This window comes from Arachis duranensis, chromosome 10, assembly GCF_000817695.3.
Source record: "Arachis duranensis cultivar V14167 chromosome 10, aradu.V14167.gnm2.J7QH, whole genome shotgun sequence".
Lineage (NCBI taxonomy): Eukaryota > Viridiplantae > Streptophyta > Magnoliopsida > Fabales > Fabaceae > Arachis > Arachis duranensis.
The window spans coordinates 3591671-3612261 of NC_029781.3; the positions used below are offsets into that span (position 1 = coordinate 3591671).

Sequence of the window (20591 nt, forward strand, 5' to 3'; positions counted from 1 at the left end):
GTACGTATTTTGGTAGGTATTTTAGATGCTAGATATATACATATATATACTACCCGTCCCTACATGGCTACATGCCATATTAATGATACTATATAGAGTATGCATATACTATTAGCATGTACGCTAAGTATGTAACATAATTTGACATTGAAGCCGGTAATATTACGATGGAACGACCCCATGCTTCATTGTTGACTAGTACTCGACAGTTGGAAGTTTTGAATATTATACTTAACAAAGGGAGCTAATTAACTGAAGGTAGAAACTTAGGTGAAGTCGACTTTATGTGAAGTTGATATTTGAGAGCTATTAGATGATTTGACTGATATAACTAAATTTTCATCCAATGGCTTTTCAGGTATTAACTTTACGCGAAAGTCGACTTCACCTGAGTTTTCACCTTAACTGAAATTGAAATATTTACAAGTGGAAGTGTGTGGTTAGTGGGTTGTTGACACACAATTTTAAAGGACATGTTGATACACAAATTGACACAAATTTAATGTATTTAGTGTATCTCTAATAAATTGAGACAAAATTAATATTGAGACACTAATTATTTTGACAATTTTATCTTCCCTTCTCCTCTTCATTTCAACTTCCGTCTCTTCTCTCTTCATAACCAATCAAGTAGAATCTCTTCTCCTCTCCCTTCTTCTCCCCGTTTGAATTTTTGTTTCTTCTTTCTTTATGGCCAACCAACCTCCTCTTACTGAAGTGTCTTTGCTATTATTATTGCTACTGCCTCACTTCCTCCTCATACTCTCCAGATTGAGTTTTTGTCTTCTTCCTTCTTTTAAATCTATAGATCTGCGACTTGTGTCCTCTATCATCGACCTCTCGTGCCTCCATCTTTATCTCTGTTCATCCTTCTATTTGCCCCTTTTTGGATTTTTTTTCTAAAATAAAATTTTATTTTTTCTTTGTTTTTTATTATTAATCTGTGCTATTTTTAGAAAAAAAATATAATCTAAATATTGAACAATCTAGGAAGCACCGATACGACACGCGATACGGACACGACACGACACAGATACGCCGACACGTTCTTTCTATAAAAAATTGGATACGACACGTTTAGAATACGTTGTGAATTAAAATTTAAATAATATATTAAATTAATAAAATATCATATTGTAAATATAAGAGTAAATATAATTGCATAAAAAAATCTTAAAATTATGCAATTATTAAAAAAATAAAAAATTTTAATCTACTCTTGTCATTTTGCTAGCAGAAAATGTATCAATTTTTCTCCTCCAAGTCCATCATGAATCAATTATAAAGAAAAAAATTGGTTAATCGGGCCATAAAATCACAAAATCAATTTAAGATTTGCAGTCCAGCAGAAAGATCCGTCTCATGAACATCTGGATCGGGTCGGACTTGTTCGGATTCGTGGCTGCTCCACCAAGATTCGGGTCAGACTCGTCCAGCTCCACTAAAATTTTGCACCGCGAGAAGACACGCCGCCGATACGCTCGTTTGAAGTATCCACCGAGTGTCGGTATCGGATTCGTGTCCGACACGGATACGCCGGCACCATGAGAGAATCTGTGCTTCATAGTGAACAATTCTTTTCTGATATCTCACCTTCTAATTAATTTTTTAATTTGATACTCCATTCGTTCGTAGATGCTTTAATAACTTAAAATTGACACAGAATTTAAAATGAGAATCATGCCAATTAATTATTTACTGTTTAATGAGAAAGATATGTATTAAATTTGTTGTTGAAATTATTACATTTTTGTTATCTGAATTTTTTTTTTATAAATAGAGATGGAAGAAAAAAATCAGTGTAGTGGTTGAAAAAATATAGATAGTAGTAATAGTGGTAAAAGAAAATGATGCGGATATTATTGACTTTTTAAACTTCAATGCATTTTAGATGTTCTTTGCCAAATATAAAACATGTATATATGTATTTTGTGTCTATGTCTATGTCTGTATATTTCATGTCTTTGTGTCCATGTCTTGCTATACACTAAACGGAATTTTAAACACTTCTAATATACAGTGTATTTTTGAACTAGAGGCACGGTGTTTCTGACTTCTAAGTTCTAATTTGCACCTATTTTTGCCATGGCAGAATGAGTAACTTTAAGAACATTTTTTGTGTATATCTTTTATTTTTTTTATCTTCTCTCAATTCTTAACGATAGCATACCAAAAGAACACTGTTTCAGTTTACCCACTTCTGACGAAAAAAAAAAAAAAGTTGGTTGAAAAATCTCCAACATTTTTGTTTTTGTTCAATATATACTACTATGAATTCTGTGGTGCAAAGGAAAATTGGCAAAATTGTATCCATTCCAATATATATGGAGCTGTACAGGACACAGAACCCAATCTGTACAACTAGGCATATACAACTTGAAGCCATATATGCCTGGAATCGTATGTAATGGACCAATGAATACTTAAATCAAAGTGTACATCAAATAGGCGTGAAAAGTGTAGCCAAACCTTGATCCACTGTTATCTCAAGTTTATCATAAGCCATCAAACCTTTTTGATCACACTTGTAAGTCCCTTTACCCCTAGCCAAAACCTCACCATCTGAATCTATTATACCCTCCTTCTCTGGCTTCTTGGTTCGTGGACCAGGCTCCAACACAAAAGCCTTCACCTGCAAATTGTTGCAGGATAGTATATTAAAAAATTGCAGAGTTCAATGTGACTATATATATTACCGAAAAAATGGTAAATTGAAACATATTGGTGGTAAAACCTTTAAGTATGTGACATATGGAGATTTTACATGGCCTCCCTTATTCAATTCTGTCATCATTGCCAACAAAGGTAACCTTGGGCAATCCTTGACTATGATCAAGTCTAGATAACCATCAGAGAACTGCATTCGCCAAAAGACTTGTCAGCAATGATTTTGCAACTACGGGAAAGTGTAAAACAAAATACCTAGTTGCTTAAAACACACAAAACTGACCTTTGCCTCGGGTGCTGCCATTGTATCTTCAGCTCCCCATGGTACATTGTGAAGCCAGACAGAAACAAAGGGCCCATTTATAGCTCTCCAATTTAGATGTTCCAAGTTTATATCGGATCCCTGATAACCAAGCTTTTGTAATTGTGTGTTTTCTGCTTCACTTAGATCTCTGTTGCTGCCTTCACTGGTGGATTGGCCAGGGTAACTACTTGGCTCTCCGTGCTCTTCAAATCCAGGTGCAGGCACAAAAGAAACACGTCCGGTGTAGTGCCTCAAATTGAGAAATCGACAGATAGCCTAAAGCGAACCATAATGACCAACTTAGTCTTTTTAATTGCTTATGTCAAATTAATTGCAGTACAACTAGTACACCAATGCAATTCAAAACAACAAGATGCAAATTCAGAAACGCATAGTTATGTCAAATTTTATGCTTGGGTTGTCCGCTTTAGATTGCAAAAACAAATTGACGTCAGAACCACCCTTCAAAATACAACTGAACTAGAAGAGGAATTTAAATATAAGAAAACTTTGCTAAAGGAAGGTAAGTTTCCTAATATCAAAGTCATGATGTAATTCCTTTTCCCTTTATATTTTGGATGATTATGGTTACCATAGAAAAGATGTAAGTGGACAGTAACAGCAGAAGACTGAAAAGAAACAATAACAAAATTAAAGAGGGCTTTTATCAAAATAAATAAATAAATAAATAAAAACAGCGGAAGAAATAAAAGAATATATCAATAAACTGGATTAGCAATTTAGCATTAATGTGTGTTGCAACTAGTTATATCTGATTCTATTGTTACAAAGCAAAAGCGTTTTTTCTCTGAAGAAGGTAGTTTAAGGCATTCTAAAAGTCATAAACAACTTTAGATTATAACCCAAAACTAAAGTGGATGAGTTACAATTGATATTACATGCAAGCATTTCAATAAGAGAAGAGCTTCCTAAATGGACATATCATCACATTAATTATCATATATGGCTTACTAACATAAAAATCTAGGCGAGCACTTCCCATCCACCTATACTTTTCAGACTCAATATCAATATCTGCAATCAGACCTGAAATATAACGATGTCTTTAATTAATATAACCATAATAGAGAATATTTTAGAGTGAACATCATGGCCCAAACTATATTCAGAAATGACAGAGAAAAGTTAACAAAGAAAATCATAACAACAAACTATTTGGCTGGATGTTTCAGCAATTCTGCTACCACTTCATAAGCATATTCAATAAATGGTGAGAGTAATTACCCCATGCAAGCATCAGCACACTGAAAAATCTGGTTTCCCCTTGTCTGATGGTAGCCACATCAAGTGATCGTTTATGGCCTGTCATTATTAAGATATTCTTATCATAATAGCAAGGAATAAAAATATATTGGCCAAGTTTTGACATGTTGAAACGACTTAAATAGATTGGAACCTCGTATGATGGCAAGAACCGCATTAGCTACTTTACAAGGATAACCAACAGAATCGAGAAGAGATTTTGCCATGCCATTTCCAGTCCCTTCAAAAAGCATGGCACAACTTATTAGCTTTGCGTAACTAACTTTGTATGATTGATGATGCACTCAAATATTAAAATTAAAAAAAGAGAGAGAGAGCGAGAGAGAAAGCAGGACTGCAGGAGGGAAAAAAAAATACAAACAACAACAACAATAAAACCTTATCCCACTAGGTGGGGTCGGTTACATGAATTAAACGACGCCATTAAACTCTATCATGTATCGTTTACATGTAGATTTTTTTAACAGCATTTAGCAAATCCTAGCCCCCTATCACACCATTCTCACTAACAATCAGTCCAAAGTAGATTTATGTCTGACTCCCACCCATGCCCAAATACAAGCAAAGTAATAAATTCTACTTAGCCCACCTGCAGGAACTACTCCAATGGGTATCTTTATTGCAGTTTGCCAGTCCTCTCTTTCCAGCAGTCCATTTACAACCTACTAAAATGTACTGTCTATGTAAGATTAGGAAATTAATATAGGACAGACAATATGTCATAAATGAACTAGTGAGTCGCTGCACTAATATATAATGCACAGGTTAAAATGCAAATTTAGAAGCTAAGCCACATAGGTTTCAGTTTTTCATGATTTCCACTCAAAGACCAGTAGGCATTCCTAACTCAACGGGTAGCCGGCCAAAAGCCTCTGCTCCCAAAATTCTGAGACTATTCAATTTCACATCAATAGTGCTAAGTTCAAAACTTCACTAAATACTTTTCAATTAATCCATGAGCATGATCCACGATAACAGTACAACATTAGCAAACATATTGGATGAATACATCAGTAAGGTAGTGTTTGTTTTCAGGTACTGAGACAGAGACTGAGAGACTGAGATTCAGTATCGTGTTTGTTAGTTCAGAGACTGGTACTAAAATTTCTGTCTCTGTCTCTAAAATTTCAGTATTTCAGTACCTCCAAAAAGTAGGGACACAGGGGACTGAAATTTTTAGAGATGAAAACTGAAACTTTAATAACATTTTATACCTAAAATACTTTCATTTCAATTAATTAATTCCAATTTCACCCTTTGTGCAAATTAAATTAGAGTTTCATTCTTGTTTCAATTCCTGTCTCTCATTTTACACCAAACAGAATACTAAAATTTATTTCAATCCCTGTCTCTTAGTTTCTGTCTCTCAGTATCAGTCTTTCCGTCTCTGTCTCTCTACCAAACGCTACCTAAAGGTGTTGTCCTGTCAATTCTTACACATAAAGTACATGTATATATGCATGAAGCAGAGAAAATAAATGATTTCTTAGCAGCGTAACAAACCATTTTGCATTATAAACATCAAGGGAGAAACAGAGTTATCATTGTTACATACACAGAGTTGTGAAGGTTTGCAGAATTAGAGGATGATGAGAACCAATATAGCAGAGAGAAGGAAAGTTAGAGAATGAGAGAAGGGAAGAATGAGTATTGAATCTGAAAATGCATCATGAATCAGACTGAAACAGAAATTCAGTTATAACCTAACTTCATATAACATCTTGGTCCTTCAAAAGAGTAATACACATCTACAGAGTACTAATGGCAATGAAACTAACCTCAACGAGAATTCCATCTCCACTAACACAGACAATCCCATCGTACTGGGAAAGATCGAGCGAACGAGCAAGTTCCTTTGCATGGAGCTGATGTTGAGTCTCTGAGGAAATACAAGATGATCAAAACTACATGAACAAAATAAAGAGAAAGAAAAATAAAAAAAGTAAAACATGGTTGAAGAAAAGAGAGGACCTTGGACAGTAAGTTCGATCTGAGCGTCTGAAAGAAGAGGTGACACCTTCTTCCAAAATACCTTCTTAGCAGATTTCTTCCCGCCAAAAGGGTTAACCAAAACAAATAGCCTCTTCGGTCGACCTGCATGAACATAAATACATAATCATATACATTAATACATATATTCTGATATTCATGCTAATATTGTATGATTAAGCTTAATAAATAAGAGAATTAGGATAAGGTATTAGCTTTTTACCGAGAGATTCAATGTATTCCCGAAGCTTCTGGCACCAGAGGACGTGCGATTCGTTGGAGGATGGCTGGAAAACGACGTCGCGTCTGACGAAGCTGCCAGCGGAAGTTGTGCTGCAGCAGCCGGCACGGACCTCCTGGATGGTTCTGAGCGTGATGTTAGGGCCATTGGCGACGAATGAGAGGACATCCTTCTCGAGGTGAAGGCTTCGTTGGAGCCCCTCCGACCACCACAGCCTACCGTCGGGGAGAAGAGCGAGCGGCGTGACGACTCCTTTGACGGTTACGCGGTCCGAAACTATGGGGTGGAGGTGCGGCTGGTGATCGGATTGGTCCATCTCGGAAATGGAGATTTCGAGAGAGGAAAGAGATGGATTCGATGGCTCACAAAACACAAGGACCGATTGTCATTTTGTGCCCTCTTTCTTGACACATCTGCCACCTCAGCATTCCGAACCCCCTCTTTTCACGGAAGCCACCTCACCATTCAGCACTCATTCTTTGACGTTGACCCATCCCTTTGGGCTTTTTGTCTTTCTAGAAGTTGGGCCGAGGCCCAAGGATGGATGTTCTTGAAAGTCAACAGAAATCAACAAAATGTTTTTATTAGAAAAGGAAGAAAGAAGAAGCGAGAGTGTGAACGTGAGGCCCACGTGGCAAAGATTCTTAATCCAACGGCTAACAGCTCAAGATCTACTTAAGCCGCAAGATCGAAGCCCCCACCGACAGCTAACTAGTAACTACCGCTCCCAGATTCGCAAACCGTTAAAGCATCAGTCACACCGTTACTCAAAAAGAAACTAAAAAAGGATACAAGGTCTTTTCATTTTCTTTTCTTTTCTTTTTTTGTTTCTCTTATCCTCTCTCTGTTTGGTTCGTGCGACAAAGTGAAAAGTGACGGATTGAGAAAAAAAAACACACTAACGAAGTGGGAGAGAAAATTCGCAGACTCCTTCGGCGAAATTTCAGAGATTCTGAACTCTTTTCCTTTTGTGTAGATTTTCATCTTTGTTCAAGCTTTCTACTTTTCTATCCACTACACGCGAACCCTCTCTCCCCTTTTAAAACCGATTCCGCCACAAAATTTTGCTAGCAAACACTGCATGTTTGTTTGGCTGTGAGAAAACGAAGGAAAAGGTGCGAACTTTTGTTTCTGAGCTGAAGAGAGTGCAATTCGATTTACTGTTTAACTGTGAGCTAGCAAGCAGACAAGGGAGATTCAGCTGAGAAGGTAACAATGCAAACGACGTACTTGGAGAGATCAAGGGAGAAGCGAAGTTTGGATTCAACCTCCGCTGATGAAGATGAACCTCAAAAGAAGAGGCCTGCGTTGGCCAGGTCATTTTTTCACGTCCCTCATTTTTTTTCTTGCGGAAAAACAAAATAAAAGAAAGAGATTTTATGCTCGAACCTATTAAGCATTTTAGCTGAAAAAAGAAGGATACTAAATGATAAATGGAAATGACAAATTATGTGATGTCACTTTATCTGATTCTAGATGCTATTCGTTTATTAACCTTTACCTCAAAGCAAACTATCTTTACTAGACTCTGTAATTGTGAATCTTTGGATGTATATGTATGAATGCTTTTATTAAAAGTATTAATGGTATTAAGGTGTGGTATTAAATACAGGATTCAGGCAAGTTTATAAAGGTTTTGCATGCTGACGGTAACAATTGGTAAATATGATTAAGGAAATCAAACTTGTGATTGACCCTACCAATTATGTGTAATTAGATACCTGCTATAGTTTACACTTAAAATGTTAATATTCACATGTGTAGGACTGTAGGTAGGTCTTAATCTTGTTCTTCATTTGTTTACATCCATCTGCAGTGTAATTGTTGAAGCCCTGAAGGTGGACTGTCTGCAGAAACTTTGTTCATCACTGGAGCCTATCCTACGTAGAGTTGTAAGGAAATTTTGTTCATATTGTTTGATTTTCTAGACGTTTTCACTTTCACCTATTAACCATGGTCCATTAGGAAACTCTTTTGTCACTGTTTTAGTCCTTGTTTAGATGTCACTCTATGAGAGACAAAGTCAGATAGAGAACTAGAGATCTCATTCAAACATTAACTAGCTGAAAAGGTTAAAAACTTAAAACATTTATCTGTTTACTTTAGTACTTTAAGAGAGTTTTATTGAAATAAAATATTTATTTACTCATAAATGTGTTAGATCCTATTTGGTAAAAGTATGATATAATCATTCCTTTTGTTCTGCAGTATCTAGTGTTTTCCAATAGAATTCAATGGAAACAAGTCTGTGAATGATACTGACTATTGTAAATATATGCCACTTAACATGAATGGTTTTTTTCCCCAGATGTATGTGCCACTTAAAAATGAATGATGTATGATCATTGATGTGTCCTATATCATATTCTTGCTTGTTGCTGAACAGGTTAGTGAAGAAGTGGAGCGTGCTTTAGCAAAACTAGGCACTGCCAAGCTTAGTGGGAGGTATATTTTTCTCTTTTGCTTTTTAAAACAGTTTTCTACAATGTGTTCGTCTAATACTCAGAGTAAAATACAGGACTTCTCCTAAGCAAATAGAAGGTCATGATGTTGGCAATTTACAATTACAATTCAAGACCAGGTTATCTCTTCCTCTCTTTACCGGTGGGAAAGTGGAGGGAGAGCAGGGCACAGCCATACATATTGTCCTGGTTGATGCAAGCACAGGCCATATTGTGACATCTGGTCCAGAGTCATGTGTAAAATTAGATGTTATTGTGCTTGAAGGGGATTTCAATAATGATGATGATGATAATTGGAGTGAAGAAGAATTTGAGAGTCATGTTGTGAAAGAGCGAGAAGGAAAGAGACCTCTTTTGACTGGTGACCTGCAAGTGATACTGCAGGATGGTGTAGGTACATTGGGTGAGCTTACATTTACAGACAACTCTAGCTGGATAAGGAGTAGGAAGTTCAGGTTGGGGCTCAAAGTTTCCTCAGATTGTAATGAGGGAAAGCGGATTCGTGAAGCCAAAACAGAAGCTTTCACTGTTAAAGATCACCGGGGAGAATGTAAGTACATAACCTTATTATTTAAATTCTGTCTGTCCTTCCCAGCCTTATTGTAACAGAACATCTGCTTTGTTACAGTATACAAGAAACACTATCCACCTGCCCTGAATGATGAGGTCTGGAGACTGGAGAAGATCGGCAAGGATGGGTCCTTTCACAAAAGGTTAAATAGAGCAGGAATATTTACTGTTGAAGATGTCCTAAGACTTGTGGTTAAAGACCCACAGAGGTTGCGAAATGTAAGAATGTAGACACCATTTCTCAAGGGGATTGAAGTTCAATCAAATTGTTTAACTTAGTGATTGAAATTTTTTCATTTATCTATGTTTTTCATAGGTTAACTTTCCTTATGTAGATTCTTGGGAGTGGCATGTCAAATAAAATGTGGGATGTCCTCATTGAACATGCAAAGACTTGTGTTCTCAGCGGAAAACTTTATGTGTACTATCCTGATGATGCAAGGAGTGTTGGTGTTGTTTTCAATAACATCTACGAGTTGAGTGGCTTAATAGCCAATGATCAATACTACTCGGCTGATTCTCTCTCTGATAGTCAAAAAGTAAGTAAATCTGCACAGTAAGTTTTGCATTCATGTCATATTTGGACAATACTGTTGGATACTTGGAATTAAGACATTTTTCCTTCATATATATATAATATGATTTTTCTTTCCATATAACTTCACATTATTTTTACAAGTAATTTTTCATCTGAAAATGTCCAACTCTTAATTGAATAACCAGGCTATTCAATGTTTTAACAAAGAATTCCTTGACTGCTGGTCAATTTTTGCTTAGTTTTCTTTGATCTTCGAGTTTTTATGGGAGCAAGCCATTGGGCTAGTTTAAACTCATTGTTCTTCTACAAAAAATGAAAAGAAAGTTTAAAACTTATTGCTCTTATATAGGGTATCCACTATTAAGAAGTTGGCTTAATATAAATGTAATACCACTCACTATATTGTTTAAAGCATGGGACAAAAGAAAAGATGCTAGTTATGAATATATGGATGGTCTTTGTTCTCATAGGTATATGTGGACACATTGGTGAAGATGGCATATGAAAATTGGATGCATGTAATTGAGTATGATGGCAAGTCTCTCCTAAATTACACTCAGAATACATCGGGCACTGCTCAACTTCAACATCTAATGGATTCCCATAATGATTCAAATTCAAACTTGCTTGATCACCAGACCTCCTTCCCAAATTCACCTGTTCCTGTACCTACAAGGCAACCTTCGATGGATCCAGGAGTAACATTTGCAGGTATATTGTTCTAAGTAATACAGTGCCATATTAGCAAGAGTAACCAGATATTTTTGCACTTTTTTAATCATCTAGATGTTTGTCCCTAAAAGAATGTTCGCATGAGTATTTATTGGCTTCTAATTAACTATGTTTAAATTACGTGTGCAGGTTATCATGATAGTGCTGCTACTAGATTCTCAATGCAACCGCAGAATGCTAATCTTAGTTCTTCAATGCAGTACGATAAGACAATGTTCCCACAACCAAACCAAATGATGAGTGCTTCACACCATGCTCAACTTCTAAGAAATGGTCCAACACAAATAGACACTCCTGGCTTACACACTAATGGCATTTCTAATCCTAGTTATAGAGGATGTGAAGATTACTTTCCAGCGGAGGAGATTAGAAGCAGAAGTCACGAGATGCTAGAGAATGAAGATATGCAGCATCTGCTACGCATTTTTAATATGGGTGGCCAACCCCGCACTCCCTTAAATGCCGAAGATGGATACCCTTATTTATCTAACTACATGCCTACAGACTCCATGAGCTACAACTTTGACAATGGGCAGAACCGTTCGTCAGGAAAGGCCGTCGTGGGCTGGCTAAAGCTTAAGGCAGCTTTGAGATGGGGCATTTTTATTCGGAAGAAGGCAGCCGAGAGGCGGGCTCAGCTCGTTGAGTTGGATGACCTCTAGAATACAAAACTGGTACACTCATGAACAACAGCTTTTCTGGTGATAGCATCAAATGCTCCTTTGCTGAGCTTCAGAAATGCTATGATGCTGAAGTTTTACAGGATAAGCAGAATATGAAAATTCCTCAGCCTCTGCTGCCACTGTTACTTCACAAACAGTTGATGCCAACAACCTCTGCCTGCATCTGTTTTACTTGTGAATTCTGATGCTTTTCAACTGTACATTCCTGGTGCACATTGTGAAGATTTGATTCTCTACCTGATTAGACACAACTCTGCAGCCACTTGGAATTGCCCGGTGTAGGTGTGGAATCTCGGAAAACTGCGGGGTCATTCTTAAACTTTAGCAGGTTGTAATGAATTTTTTATTGTAGGTTGCATGAGATTCAACCTGACTTGTGTGTTTTGTGTGATTGTTTTTATGACACAATAATCATATAATAATCAATACTTTGTAGATTTGGACGGTTATTTACTTGTTTGCTTATGAATGTGACAGTACATATATGTATGCCTTATCAGGGGCTTGTACTCAAGAAAATGTGACAAAGATATTTTAGCCTTTTAGGCATTTATTTAGACTTATATGTGACATGGTTTTTTAAGTTTAGGATAAGGATAAGATCCAAGGATATTTAAAAAAAATTACAAAACAATGTTTTTTTTTAGAATTTTTTTTAAATAAAAACTTGTTTTTGCTAACAGTTTCCACTAATATTTTTATCACACTAATTTAGGCTTGTTTAGCATTCAATTCTTAAATCAATTAGGCAGCTTTTATCAATTTGGTTTCAATTATAATTTTGAGTTCGATTTCTGGACCGGTTTCGTTCACTCAATCTTTGAAAAGATACCAAATTTTCTCTTATATCTAGAAGCATAAATAGAAATGACCTTAAATATAGGATCTCTCAATTGAAATAGGTTTTGTTCGTGGTCTTTTCCATGATGTTTCCTCAATTTGTTGATCCGCTTGACAATCTTTTTAGGAAAAGTTGGATTTTGTTTCCACTATTTTCCTTTTAGGATATTGTGACAATGGTAGATAAATTCTACCTTGGATTTCGAATGCTGCATATTGCAGCCAAAAAAGAGAAGAAAGAAAAAACATTCTTAGTAAACACACCATGAGTAGTCCTTGCACTCTAACATTTAGAAGGAAGAGGGTTGTGGTTTCCAATAAGGTGCAAGTTCCATTGAAAAGAATGTGCAGTGATAAAATCACTCTCAAATTTGAGTGTTCTCCCCTTGAAGCTCTTCCCCTTGATATTTTGGTAACATTATTATTATGTAACTATTTTGGGTGGTTAATTTCAAGCTTATTTGTCAATGGGTTTTGTTAGCATTTTAATTATTGAAATGCATGTGGTGAATGGCAGATAAAGGTGGTATGTGGTGTGGAACATGAAGATTTGCATAGACTTTTCCATGTCTCCAAAACTATTAGAGAAGCGGTATGTATCAAGAGTAGTAAGTTAATAGCAATGATGTTATGTTATTCTAATTTTATAAAAAATTTTTTAAAATTTATTTTACATATTTTGCAGGCTCTTGTTGCTAAGGATTTGCATTTTGAGTATAGTACGCCAAGGAATAATACATTTGCTCTTTACAACCCCTTTGATTTGGATGGAAATGGTTTGGATGAAATTGAAGCTCCAAATAAACAATTGAAGAAATGTAAGTCAAGGTTGAGTGGTGGGAACTTGTCATTGACATTGTTTCCATCAATGGACGAAGGAGATTATTGATGACTTGATGAGGATTGTAAATATAGATTAGATTATATTATATATTAACACTTGCTCTATAGATTAGTTTATATGTATAAGTAAATGTTTGAGATCTAATAAAATGATATTGTTGACTTATTTTACTAGTTGAGAAATCTACACAAGGCATCTCTTTCATATTTCATAGGTTTGTAATAGTGTTGACAATAACTTTTAAAATATATAAAAGATATTTTGAGAATAATATAATTTTTTTTATGGGTAAGTTTCACAAACTACCTTCCTCTTGATCTTAGCTGCCAAGAAAAAGATCTCTTTTTTATGGGAAAAAAAAGGCTAATAACTTTTTAAAGATTTAATTGAAACTTAATCAGCAAAATACTTGCTTCCCCCAACATTTTTTACTCTTTCAATTTGACTTTGGAAATATTTGTATTCAAAAGGAGGGTGTATTAAATTACAAATTACAAAACCCTGAATTTTCTGATTCTTCCAGTTATATTTAAGGAGTTTTCAATTTGCTTTCTTGGTAATTTCAATTCAATTTGGATTAAGAAACTTAAAAAAAAGGATAAAATAGGAAATAAATTACATTTAGAATCTATTCAATTCCCTTTTTTGTATTAGATTTATTTAGGATTAAAAAGCTTACAAAAATAAGACCGAAATAGGAAACAATATGCACTTAGAATTTATTTAATATTTACTCAATAAAAATATAGAATTTTTAATGAATCTTTATCACGCCATGTATATAGTAGTAGATTCATATTCATAAACGAGCAATAGTCAGACTCAGACACAAGTGGAAAAATAATAAATTTTTATAATACTTGTAATTATAATATCCACACTTCAATTGACCCTACCATCACTCACTCATATAAATGATGCTATCATATTTTTTATCTCTCAATTTCACCAACACTCATATAAAATAATAGAACAAAGAAGGACTTCACATAATCATATCTTTTTTCATTTCATGAAACATACAATACACAAGGCATATGTGCCTTTATATAGATAATGCTTCCTACTAAAATAATAATTTATAAATCACAAATCAATTTTGTAATGACTACCATTTCATGAGTTGGCTTCATGAATCATCTTTCAACTTGTATTCATGTAGTTTCTATAATCTTCTAATTTCAATTCAATTTGATTTTGAATTCTTCAATGTTGTAGAATGTTGTAGTTATACTACTCTCTTGAATGTTCTTCAAAAATCTTCAAGTTTCCAACATCTTCTAGTAAATAGATGATTATTGTTTTCAACTCAAACTTTGTTTCTTCAATTCTTTAACCATGTTTCATGAAGATTCTAGTTCATGCAAGTTGATTTAAAATTTTTAATCAACATTGCCTCCCTTAAATCAAACTTGCAGGATTAATCATTCCAAATATCTTCTTCAATTTGGAAAATAACTCGGTCTTTAATGGCTTTGTAAATATATCAGCAACTTGTTCTTCAGTTGGACAGTACTCGATCACAACTTCTTTTTATAAAATTATTCACTAACTCTCTGATTTTATGAATCCGAATATCAATATGCTTCGATCGTCCATGGAATACTGGATTTTTGCAAAGTGCAATAGCTGACTTGTTATCGCAAAATATTGTTGTTAGAGTACTTTGTTTCTCGTTCAATTCCTCAAGAATTCTTCTTAGTCAAACTGCTTGTGTTGCACAACTTGCTGCTGCTATATATTCTGCTTCTGCTGTAGATAGTGCTACTACTGATTGTTTCTTTGACGACCATGAAATTGCACCAGAACCAAGATGAAATACAAACCTTGAAGTACTTTTTCTTGTTTCTATATCTCCGGCCCAATCACTATCAGTGTAGCCAACAAAGTTTATTTCATTAGTATTCTCATAATAAATTCCATCATTTAAAGTACCTTTGATATATCGAAGAATTCTTTTTGCCGCTTGCAAATGGTTGGTACAAGGCTCCTCCATAAATTTGCTAAGCAAACCAACTCCAAACACAATATCTGGTCTAGTTGCAGTTAAGTACTTTAGACTTCCAATCAAGCTTTTGTAGTATGTGGGATTTACTGCTCCTCCTTTATCTTCTCTCAGCAATTTAAACTTCTCTTCGACTGGAGTAGAAACTGGCTTTGAATGTTCCATTTGAAATTTCTTCAAAATATCATTTGCATATTTCTTCTGAGAAATGAAAATACCATCATCTCTTTGAACAACTTCAATGCCAAGAAAATAAGACATCAAGCCCATATCTGTCATTTCAAAGTGCTTTATCATAGCCTCCCTGAATTCTGCAATTATCTTCAAATTGTTGCCAGTAAAGATTAAATCATCAACATAAAGACACACGATCAAAATATCTCCAGGTTCAACGAACTTGATATAAAGAGTATGTTCAAATGGACATCTTTTGAAACCATTATGAGTAAAATAAGAATCAATCTTCTTGTACCACGCTCTTGGTACTTGCTTTAACCCGTACAAAGCTTTCTTCAATTTGTAAACTTTATTTTCTTTTCCAAAAACTTCATATCCTGCAGGTTGCTCAACATACACTTCTTCTTCTAAAGTGTCATTTAGAAATGCAGACTTAACATCCATTTGATGTATCTTCCACTTATTTTGAGCCGAGAGTGAAATAATCATACGAATAGTGTCTAACCTAGCAACAGGAGCAAATACTTCAAAATAATCGATACCTGGCTTTTGTTTATATCCCTTGGCAACTAATCTTGCTTTGAAACGATCAACTTCACCATTGGGTTTGTACTTAGTCTTGTAAACCCACTTTACTCCAATCGACTTCTTATTTGTTGGTAAATCTGTCAGCTCCCATGTGTCATTTTTCTCAATGGCATGAATCTCCTCATCCATTGCTTTCTTCCAATTGTTGTCTTTAAAGGCTTCTTCACAGTTCAATGGCTCACAATTTGAAAATAAAGCAAAATTTATGATTTTTTCATCGGACGGATCGTTGTCATTGCCAACTTCATAATCTGCTAATCTAGTAGGTAGTCTCCTCTCTCTTTGAGGTCTTCTAGATGATTCTGGTTGTTCGGTTGCGTCCGGTTGTCTTTCTTCTTCATCATCACATGTATTTGAAATTACAATCGGATGCTTTTCTATCTTTGTGTCCCAGTCCCACATGGCTTTCTCGTCAAATGTCACGTCTCTGCTGATGATTACTTTCTTTGTTTCTAGATTGTACAACTTGTATGCTTTTGAGTCTGTGCTATAGCCAATAAAGATACACTTCTCGCCTTTGTCATCTAACTTCTTCCTTAATTGATCTAGTACATGGGCATAAGTGATACACCCAAAGATTCTGAAATGATGAATGGAAGGCCGCTTTCCACTCCAAACTTCCTCTGGAGTTTTATCACAAACACTCTTTGTTGGACACCTATTTAAAATATGAACTGCTGTTGTGACTGCTTCTGCCCAAAACTCTTTAGGCATTTGTTTTGACTTGAGCATGCATCTGACCATATCCATGATGGTTCTATTCTTTCTTTCAGCGACTCCATTTTGTTGAGGAGTGTATCTAGTTATTAGTTGGTATTGAATTCCGTGTTGCTTAAAGTATTCTGAACATGCAAGATATTTTGTTCCTCTGTCTGTTCTGAGAATTTTGATTTTAGTATTTTACAGCCACTTTGTTTTTCGACAAACGCCTTGAATGTCTTAAAAACATCACATGCTTCTGATTTTTGCTTCAGAAAGTATACCCATGTATATCTACTAAAATCATCAATAAAAGTGATAAAGTACCTGCTACCACCATTACTTGGAACTTCTACAGAACAGAGATCTGAATGCACAATTTCAAGTAATCTTCTAGCTCTCCAAGACTTTTCTGTAGGAAATGGATCTCTGTGCTTCTTTTCCAGTTGACAAATATCACAAACACAATTGGAAATATAAATCCGTGGTAGACCAGAAACAATTCCTTTTCTTGACAGGTAGTTTAGGCCAGAAAAATGAAAGTGCCCAAACTGCATATGCCACAACCAGTTATCATCAAGTATCACAGAACTCATGCAAGAGGGATTAACATGTTGAATTTTTAACGGAAACATTCTGTTTGAAGTCATCTTTGCTTTATCAATGAACCTTCCATTGTTGTCAAATACAGTGCAATATCCATGATAAGTTATCATCTTATATCCCTTCTCAGATAATTGTCCCATACTTAGTAAATTGTAATCAAGTTCAGGAGCATAAAAAACATCAGAAATATAACTCAGAGAACCATCTTTCAATCTAATTGGTATGTTCCCTTTTCCTTCAATAGGGATCTTTGTACTATTACCAAAGTTCAATAATAGTTTAACTGAATCATCTAATGAAGAAAATAACTCCTTTCTACCAGACATATGATTACTGCAAGCATTATCCAAGTACCATATATTTTCATCTTCAGCACATGAATTACTTGTAAAAAATAAAGTCTGAGTACACGGATTATCATCAGTATTTTGATGCTGATTTTCTGCAACGTGTGCTTGATTATTATTCACCATTTTGAATCTGTAATCTGCTGCTTTGTGTCCGTACTTTCCACAATGAAAGCAATTGAAATTGGTTCTTTCTTGATAAAAATTGCCTCGACCTCTTCCTCGGTTGACAGGCCTGAAATTCGTTCCACCTCTTCCTTGATTAGGTGGTGTAAAATTATTGTAACTTCCTTGGTTGTAATTGCCACGACCTCTACCTCTGAAACTTCCTCTGTCTCTACTTTGAAAATTGAAACCACGACCTTGTCCTTCTTTTATACGGCTTGATTCTGCAACATTGTTGAAATTCACTCGGCTTTTCAGGGCTTCCTCGGTTGACTTTTCTGATTTCTTCAGTATTCTACTGATGTGACTTTCCATGATTCCTTGCAACTCTGCAATCGTTATGGTATCCATATCGTGGGACTCTAGTATCGTAGTCACCACATGGTCATACTTCATCGGCATGGTGCGAAGAATTTTCTCCACCACTTTGCTATCGGGCATATCTTCTCCATAGACTCTCATCTTATTGACAAGGTCTGTAACATGAGTGAAATATTGCTCAACAGTTTCTGAACTAGATATCTCGTACCTTTCATATTCTCTTCTCAAAGACTGTAGCTTTGCTTTTTGAACTTTATCTACGCCTTTGTATGACAGCTTCAACGTGTTCCATGCTTCTTTTGCACTTTTAGCATTTGCTATTTTGCCAAACACCGTATAATCTACTCCTTGATAAATTTGAGATAGTGCCAATTGATCTCTCCTCTGTTGGACAGCATCTGCTCCTTCTTGCAAATCCGGTTCAATGAAATTTCATAGGTTCTGGGCCTTCAAATGGGTAGACATCAAAGTCTCCCAATAACTATAATCAAGTTTTCCATTTAACTTAGGACCGGACCACACAATATTGAAAGTGTTTGCCATACCGACTCTAGGAATAAACAACTATGTGAGAACTCTCTCACACCTCACAAACTCTGAAACACCAGGCGCTGGATTAACCAGCTCTGATACCAAATGTAAGTATAATACCCACACTTCAATTGGCCCTACGATCACTCACTCATATAAATGACGCTATCATATTTTTCATCTCTCAACTTCACCAATACTCATATGAAATAATAGAACAAAGAAGGACTTCACATAATCATATCTTTTTTCATTTCATGGAACATACAATACACAATGCATATGTGCCTTTATACAGGCAATGCTTCTTACTAAAATAATAATTTATAAATCACAAATCAATTTTGTAATGACTACCATTTCATGAGTTGGTTTCATGAATAATCTTTCAACTTGTATTCATGTAGTTTCTATAATCTTCTAATTTCAATTCAATTTGATTTTGAATTCTTCAATGTTGTAGAATGTTGTAGTTATACTACTCTCTTGAATATTTTTCAAAAATCTTCAAGCTTCCAACATCTTCTAGTAAATAGATAATTATTGTTTTCAACTCAAACTTTACTTCTTCAATTCTTTAACCATATTTCATGAAAATTTTAGTTCATGCAAGTTGATTTAAAAATTTTAATCAACAATACTTAAAAAGATAGTTGTTATCTTTTTGTGTATGCATGTGAAAGAAAAATCACTGGTAGCAAATGAAACAATATTGGAGGTAATTTTGGTTTCTTATTATATCTGAATAATTAGTTTATCGAAGATTAGAACTTTATTTAAGAGTTTAAATTGATTAATAAATTAATGTATATATAAAGAGATTTGAAATTTTGAACTTGACACTTATTTAAATAAAATAAGGACCAATTACTAGACTAATACCAACCTAACTTAGTCTATTTTAGGTAATTGAATGCTGTCTTTTCTTGTTTGCGCCGAAATTAGCATGCTTATGATTTTTGTCTTTAAATTATACTTTTGAGAAAATTAATTAATGGTATGATTTTGCACTCTACAACAAATACAAGTGTCCTATTTAATCAATTGGAAGAGCTGTTTCCTTTGAAAAGTATGAGTATTAATGCCTTCTAACCTATAAGATGTATCTAAATCGCTATATCATAGATTCATGGTAATGGAAATCTTTAATGACCTCAAATGTGAAATTCAGGACAGGTTTTATTAGATTGTGAAGCTATTTTTTGTATTTGGATATACTTTTTCTTGAAAAAAATAAAGAGGAAAAAAAATACTTTTAAAACAAGATAAAAAAGTACTTTTAAAATAAGTATTTTTTTTTATCGGGAGCGATTTTTGCATATTTATATAAATTAAAATAAGTAAAATCTAATTATATTTTGTTCTAGTGTTTTAGGAATGTTATCCAAACATTATACACAAGTCTAAGAAATATATTTATATTAGAAAAATATTTTTTTTATAAAATAAGTTCAAACAAATTCATCCAATTTGTTTTAAATAATGTTATGATATTATATTTGTCGTTTAAGATTGAAACAATAAACTCGCATATATTTGTAGACAATCCAGCACTTTAGATATATCTTTTTTTAAAGAAAATAAAGAAAAAAAAAACACTTTTAAAACAAGACAGAAAAGTACTTTTAAAATAAGTACTATTTTTTTTATCGGAAGCAACTTTTGCATATTTATATAAGTAAAAATAAGTAAAACCTAATTGTTTTCTGTTCTAGTATTTTAGGAATATTATCCAAACATTATACACAAATCTAAGAAATATATTTATATTAAAAAGTTTTTTTTTAATAAAATAAGCTCAAATAAGTTCATCCAAATTTTTTCAAATAATGTTATAATTTATATTTGTCGTTGAAGATCTAAAACAATAAACTCGCATATTTGTTTTAGGCTAGAATATGACTACTTTCAAGAGGATTCAAGAGTCAAAACATTTCCATAATGGTGAACATATGCCTATCCCTTTTTAAACTCCAATATTTCAATCTGTCATTGCCA

The 20591-nt window shown here is 34.4% G+C and overlaps 3 protein-coding genes across 3 annotated transcripts; 2 read left to right on the top strand and 1 right to left on the bottom strand.

Annotated features, from left to right (window-relative positions):
* Positions 1–2295: 2295 nt before the first annotated feature.
* On the bottom strand, positions 2296–6895 carry LOC107468660 (sphingosine kinase 1). The gene is made up of 10 exons (XM_016087989.3): positions 6468–6895; positions 6227–6349; positions 6034–6134; positions 4845–4917; positions 4389–4475; positions 4217–4294; positions 3948–4018; positions 2951–3247; positions 2735–2857; positions 2296–2632 (listed from the first exon to the last, which is right to left on the bottom strand). The coding sequence occupies exons 1-10, from the start codon at positions 6799–6801 to the stop codon at positions 2441–2443; spliced, it is 1479 nt and encodes a 492-aa protein (XP_015943475.1). The 5' UTR covers positions 6802–6895; the 3' UTR covers positions 2296–2440.
* Positions 6896–7298: 403 nt separating this feature from the next.
* Positions 7299–12027, top strand: LOC107468626 (calmodulin-binding protein 60 C). The gene is made up of 8 exons (XM_016087942.3): positions 7299–7801; positions 8302–8377; positions 8872–8930; positions 9004–9497; positions 9576–9736; positions 9853–10056; positions 10526–10766; positions 10917–12027. Exons 1-8 carry the CDS (start codon positions 7701–7703, stop codon positions 11447–11449), a joined length of 1869 nt encoding a protein of 622 aa, XP_015943428.1. The 5' UTR covers positions 7299–7700; the 3' UTR covers positions 11450–12027.
* A 529-nt stretch (positions 12028–12556) lies between these two features.
* On the top strand, positions 12557–13205 carry LOC107468473 (F-box protein At1g61340). Its single transcript, XM_016087779.3, has 3 exons — positions 12557–12722; positions 12828–12902; positions 12996–13205. The coding sequence occupies exons 1-3, from the start codon at positions 12576–12578 to the stop codon at positions 13197–13199; spliced, it is 426 nt and encodes a 141-aa protein (XP_015943265.1). The 5' UTR covers positions 12557–12575; the 3' UTR covers positions 13200–13205.
* Positions 13206–20591: the final 7386 nt, after the last annotated feature.

Coding starts and splice junctions, on each gene's coding strand:
- LOC107468660 (XM_016087989.3), bottom strand. CDS start 6,801: ATGGACCAATCCGATCACCAGCCGCACCTCCACCCCATAGTTTCGGAC. Junction 3,248..3,947: donor GTGCTCGCCTAGATTTTTAT/GTTAGTAAGCCA, acceptor GGTTCGCTTTAG/GCTATCTGTCGATTTCTCAA. Junction 2,858..2,950: donor TGGCAGCACCCGAGGCAAAG/GTCAGTTTTGTG, acceptor TGGCGAATGCAG/TTCTCTGATGGTTATCTAGA.
- LOC107468473 (XM_016087779.3), top strand. CDS start 12,576: ATGAGTAGTCCTTGCACTCTAACATTTAGAAGGAAGAGGGTTGTGGTT. Junction 12,723..12,827: donor CTCTTCCCCTTGATATTTTG/GTAACATTATTA, acceptor GGTGAATGGCAG/ATAAAGGTGGTATGTGGTGT. Junction 12,903..12,995: donor CCAAAACTATTAGAGAAGCG/GTATGTATCAAG, acceptor CATATTTTGCAG/GCTCTTGTTGCTAAGGATTT.
- LOC107468626 (XM_016087942.3), top strand. CDS start 7,701: ATGCAAACGACGTACTTGGAGAGATCAAGGGAGAAGCGAAGTTTGGAT. Junction 9,498..9,575: donor TAAAGATCACCGGGGAGAAT/GTAAGTACATAA, acceptor GCTTTGTTACAG/TATACAAGAAACACTATCCA. Junction 10,767..10,916: donor TCCAGGAGTAACATTTGCAG/GTATATTGTTCT, acceptor TTACGTGTGCAG/GTTATCATGATAGTGCTGCT.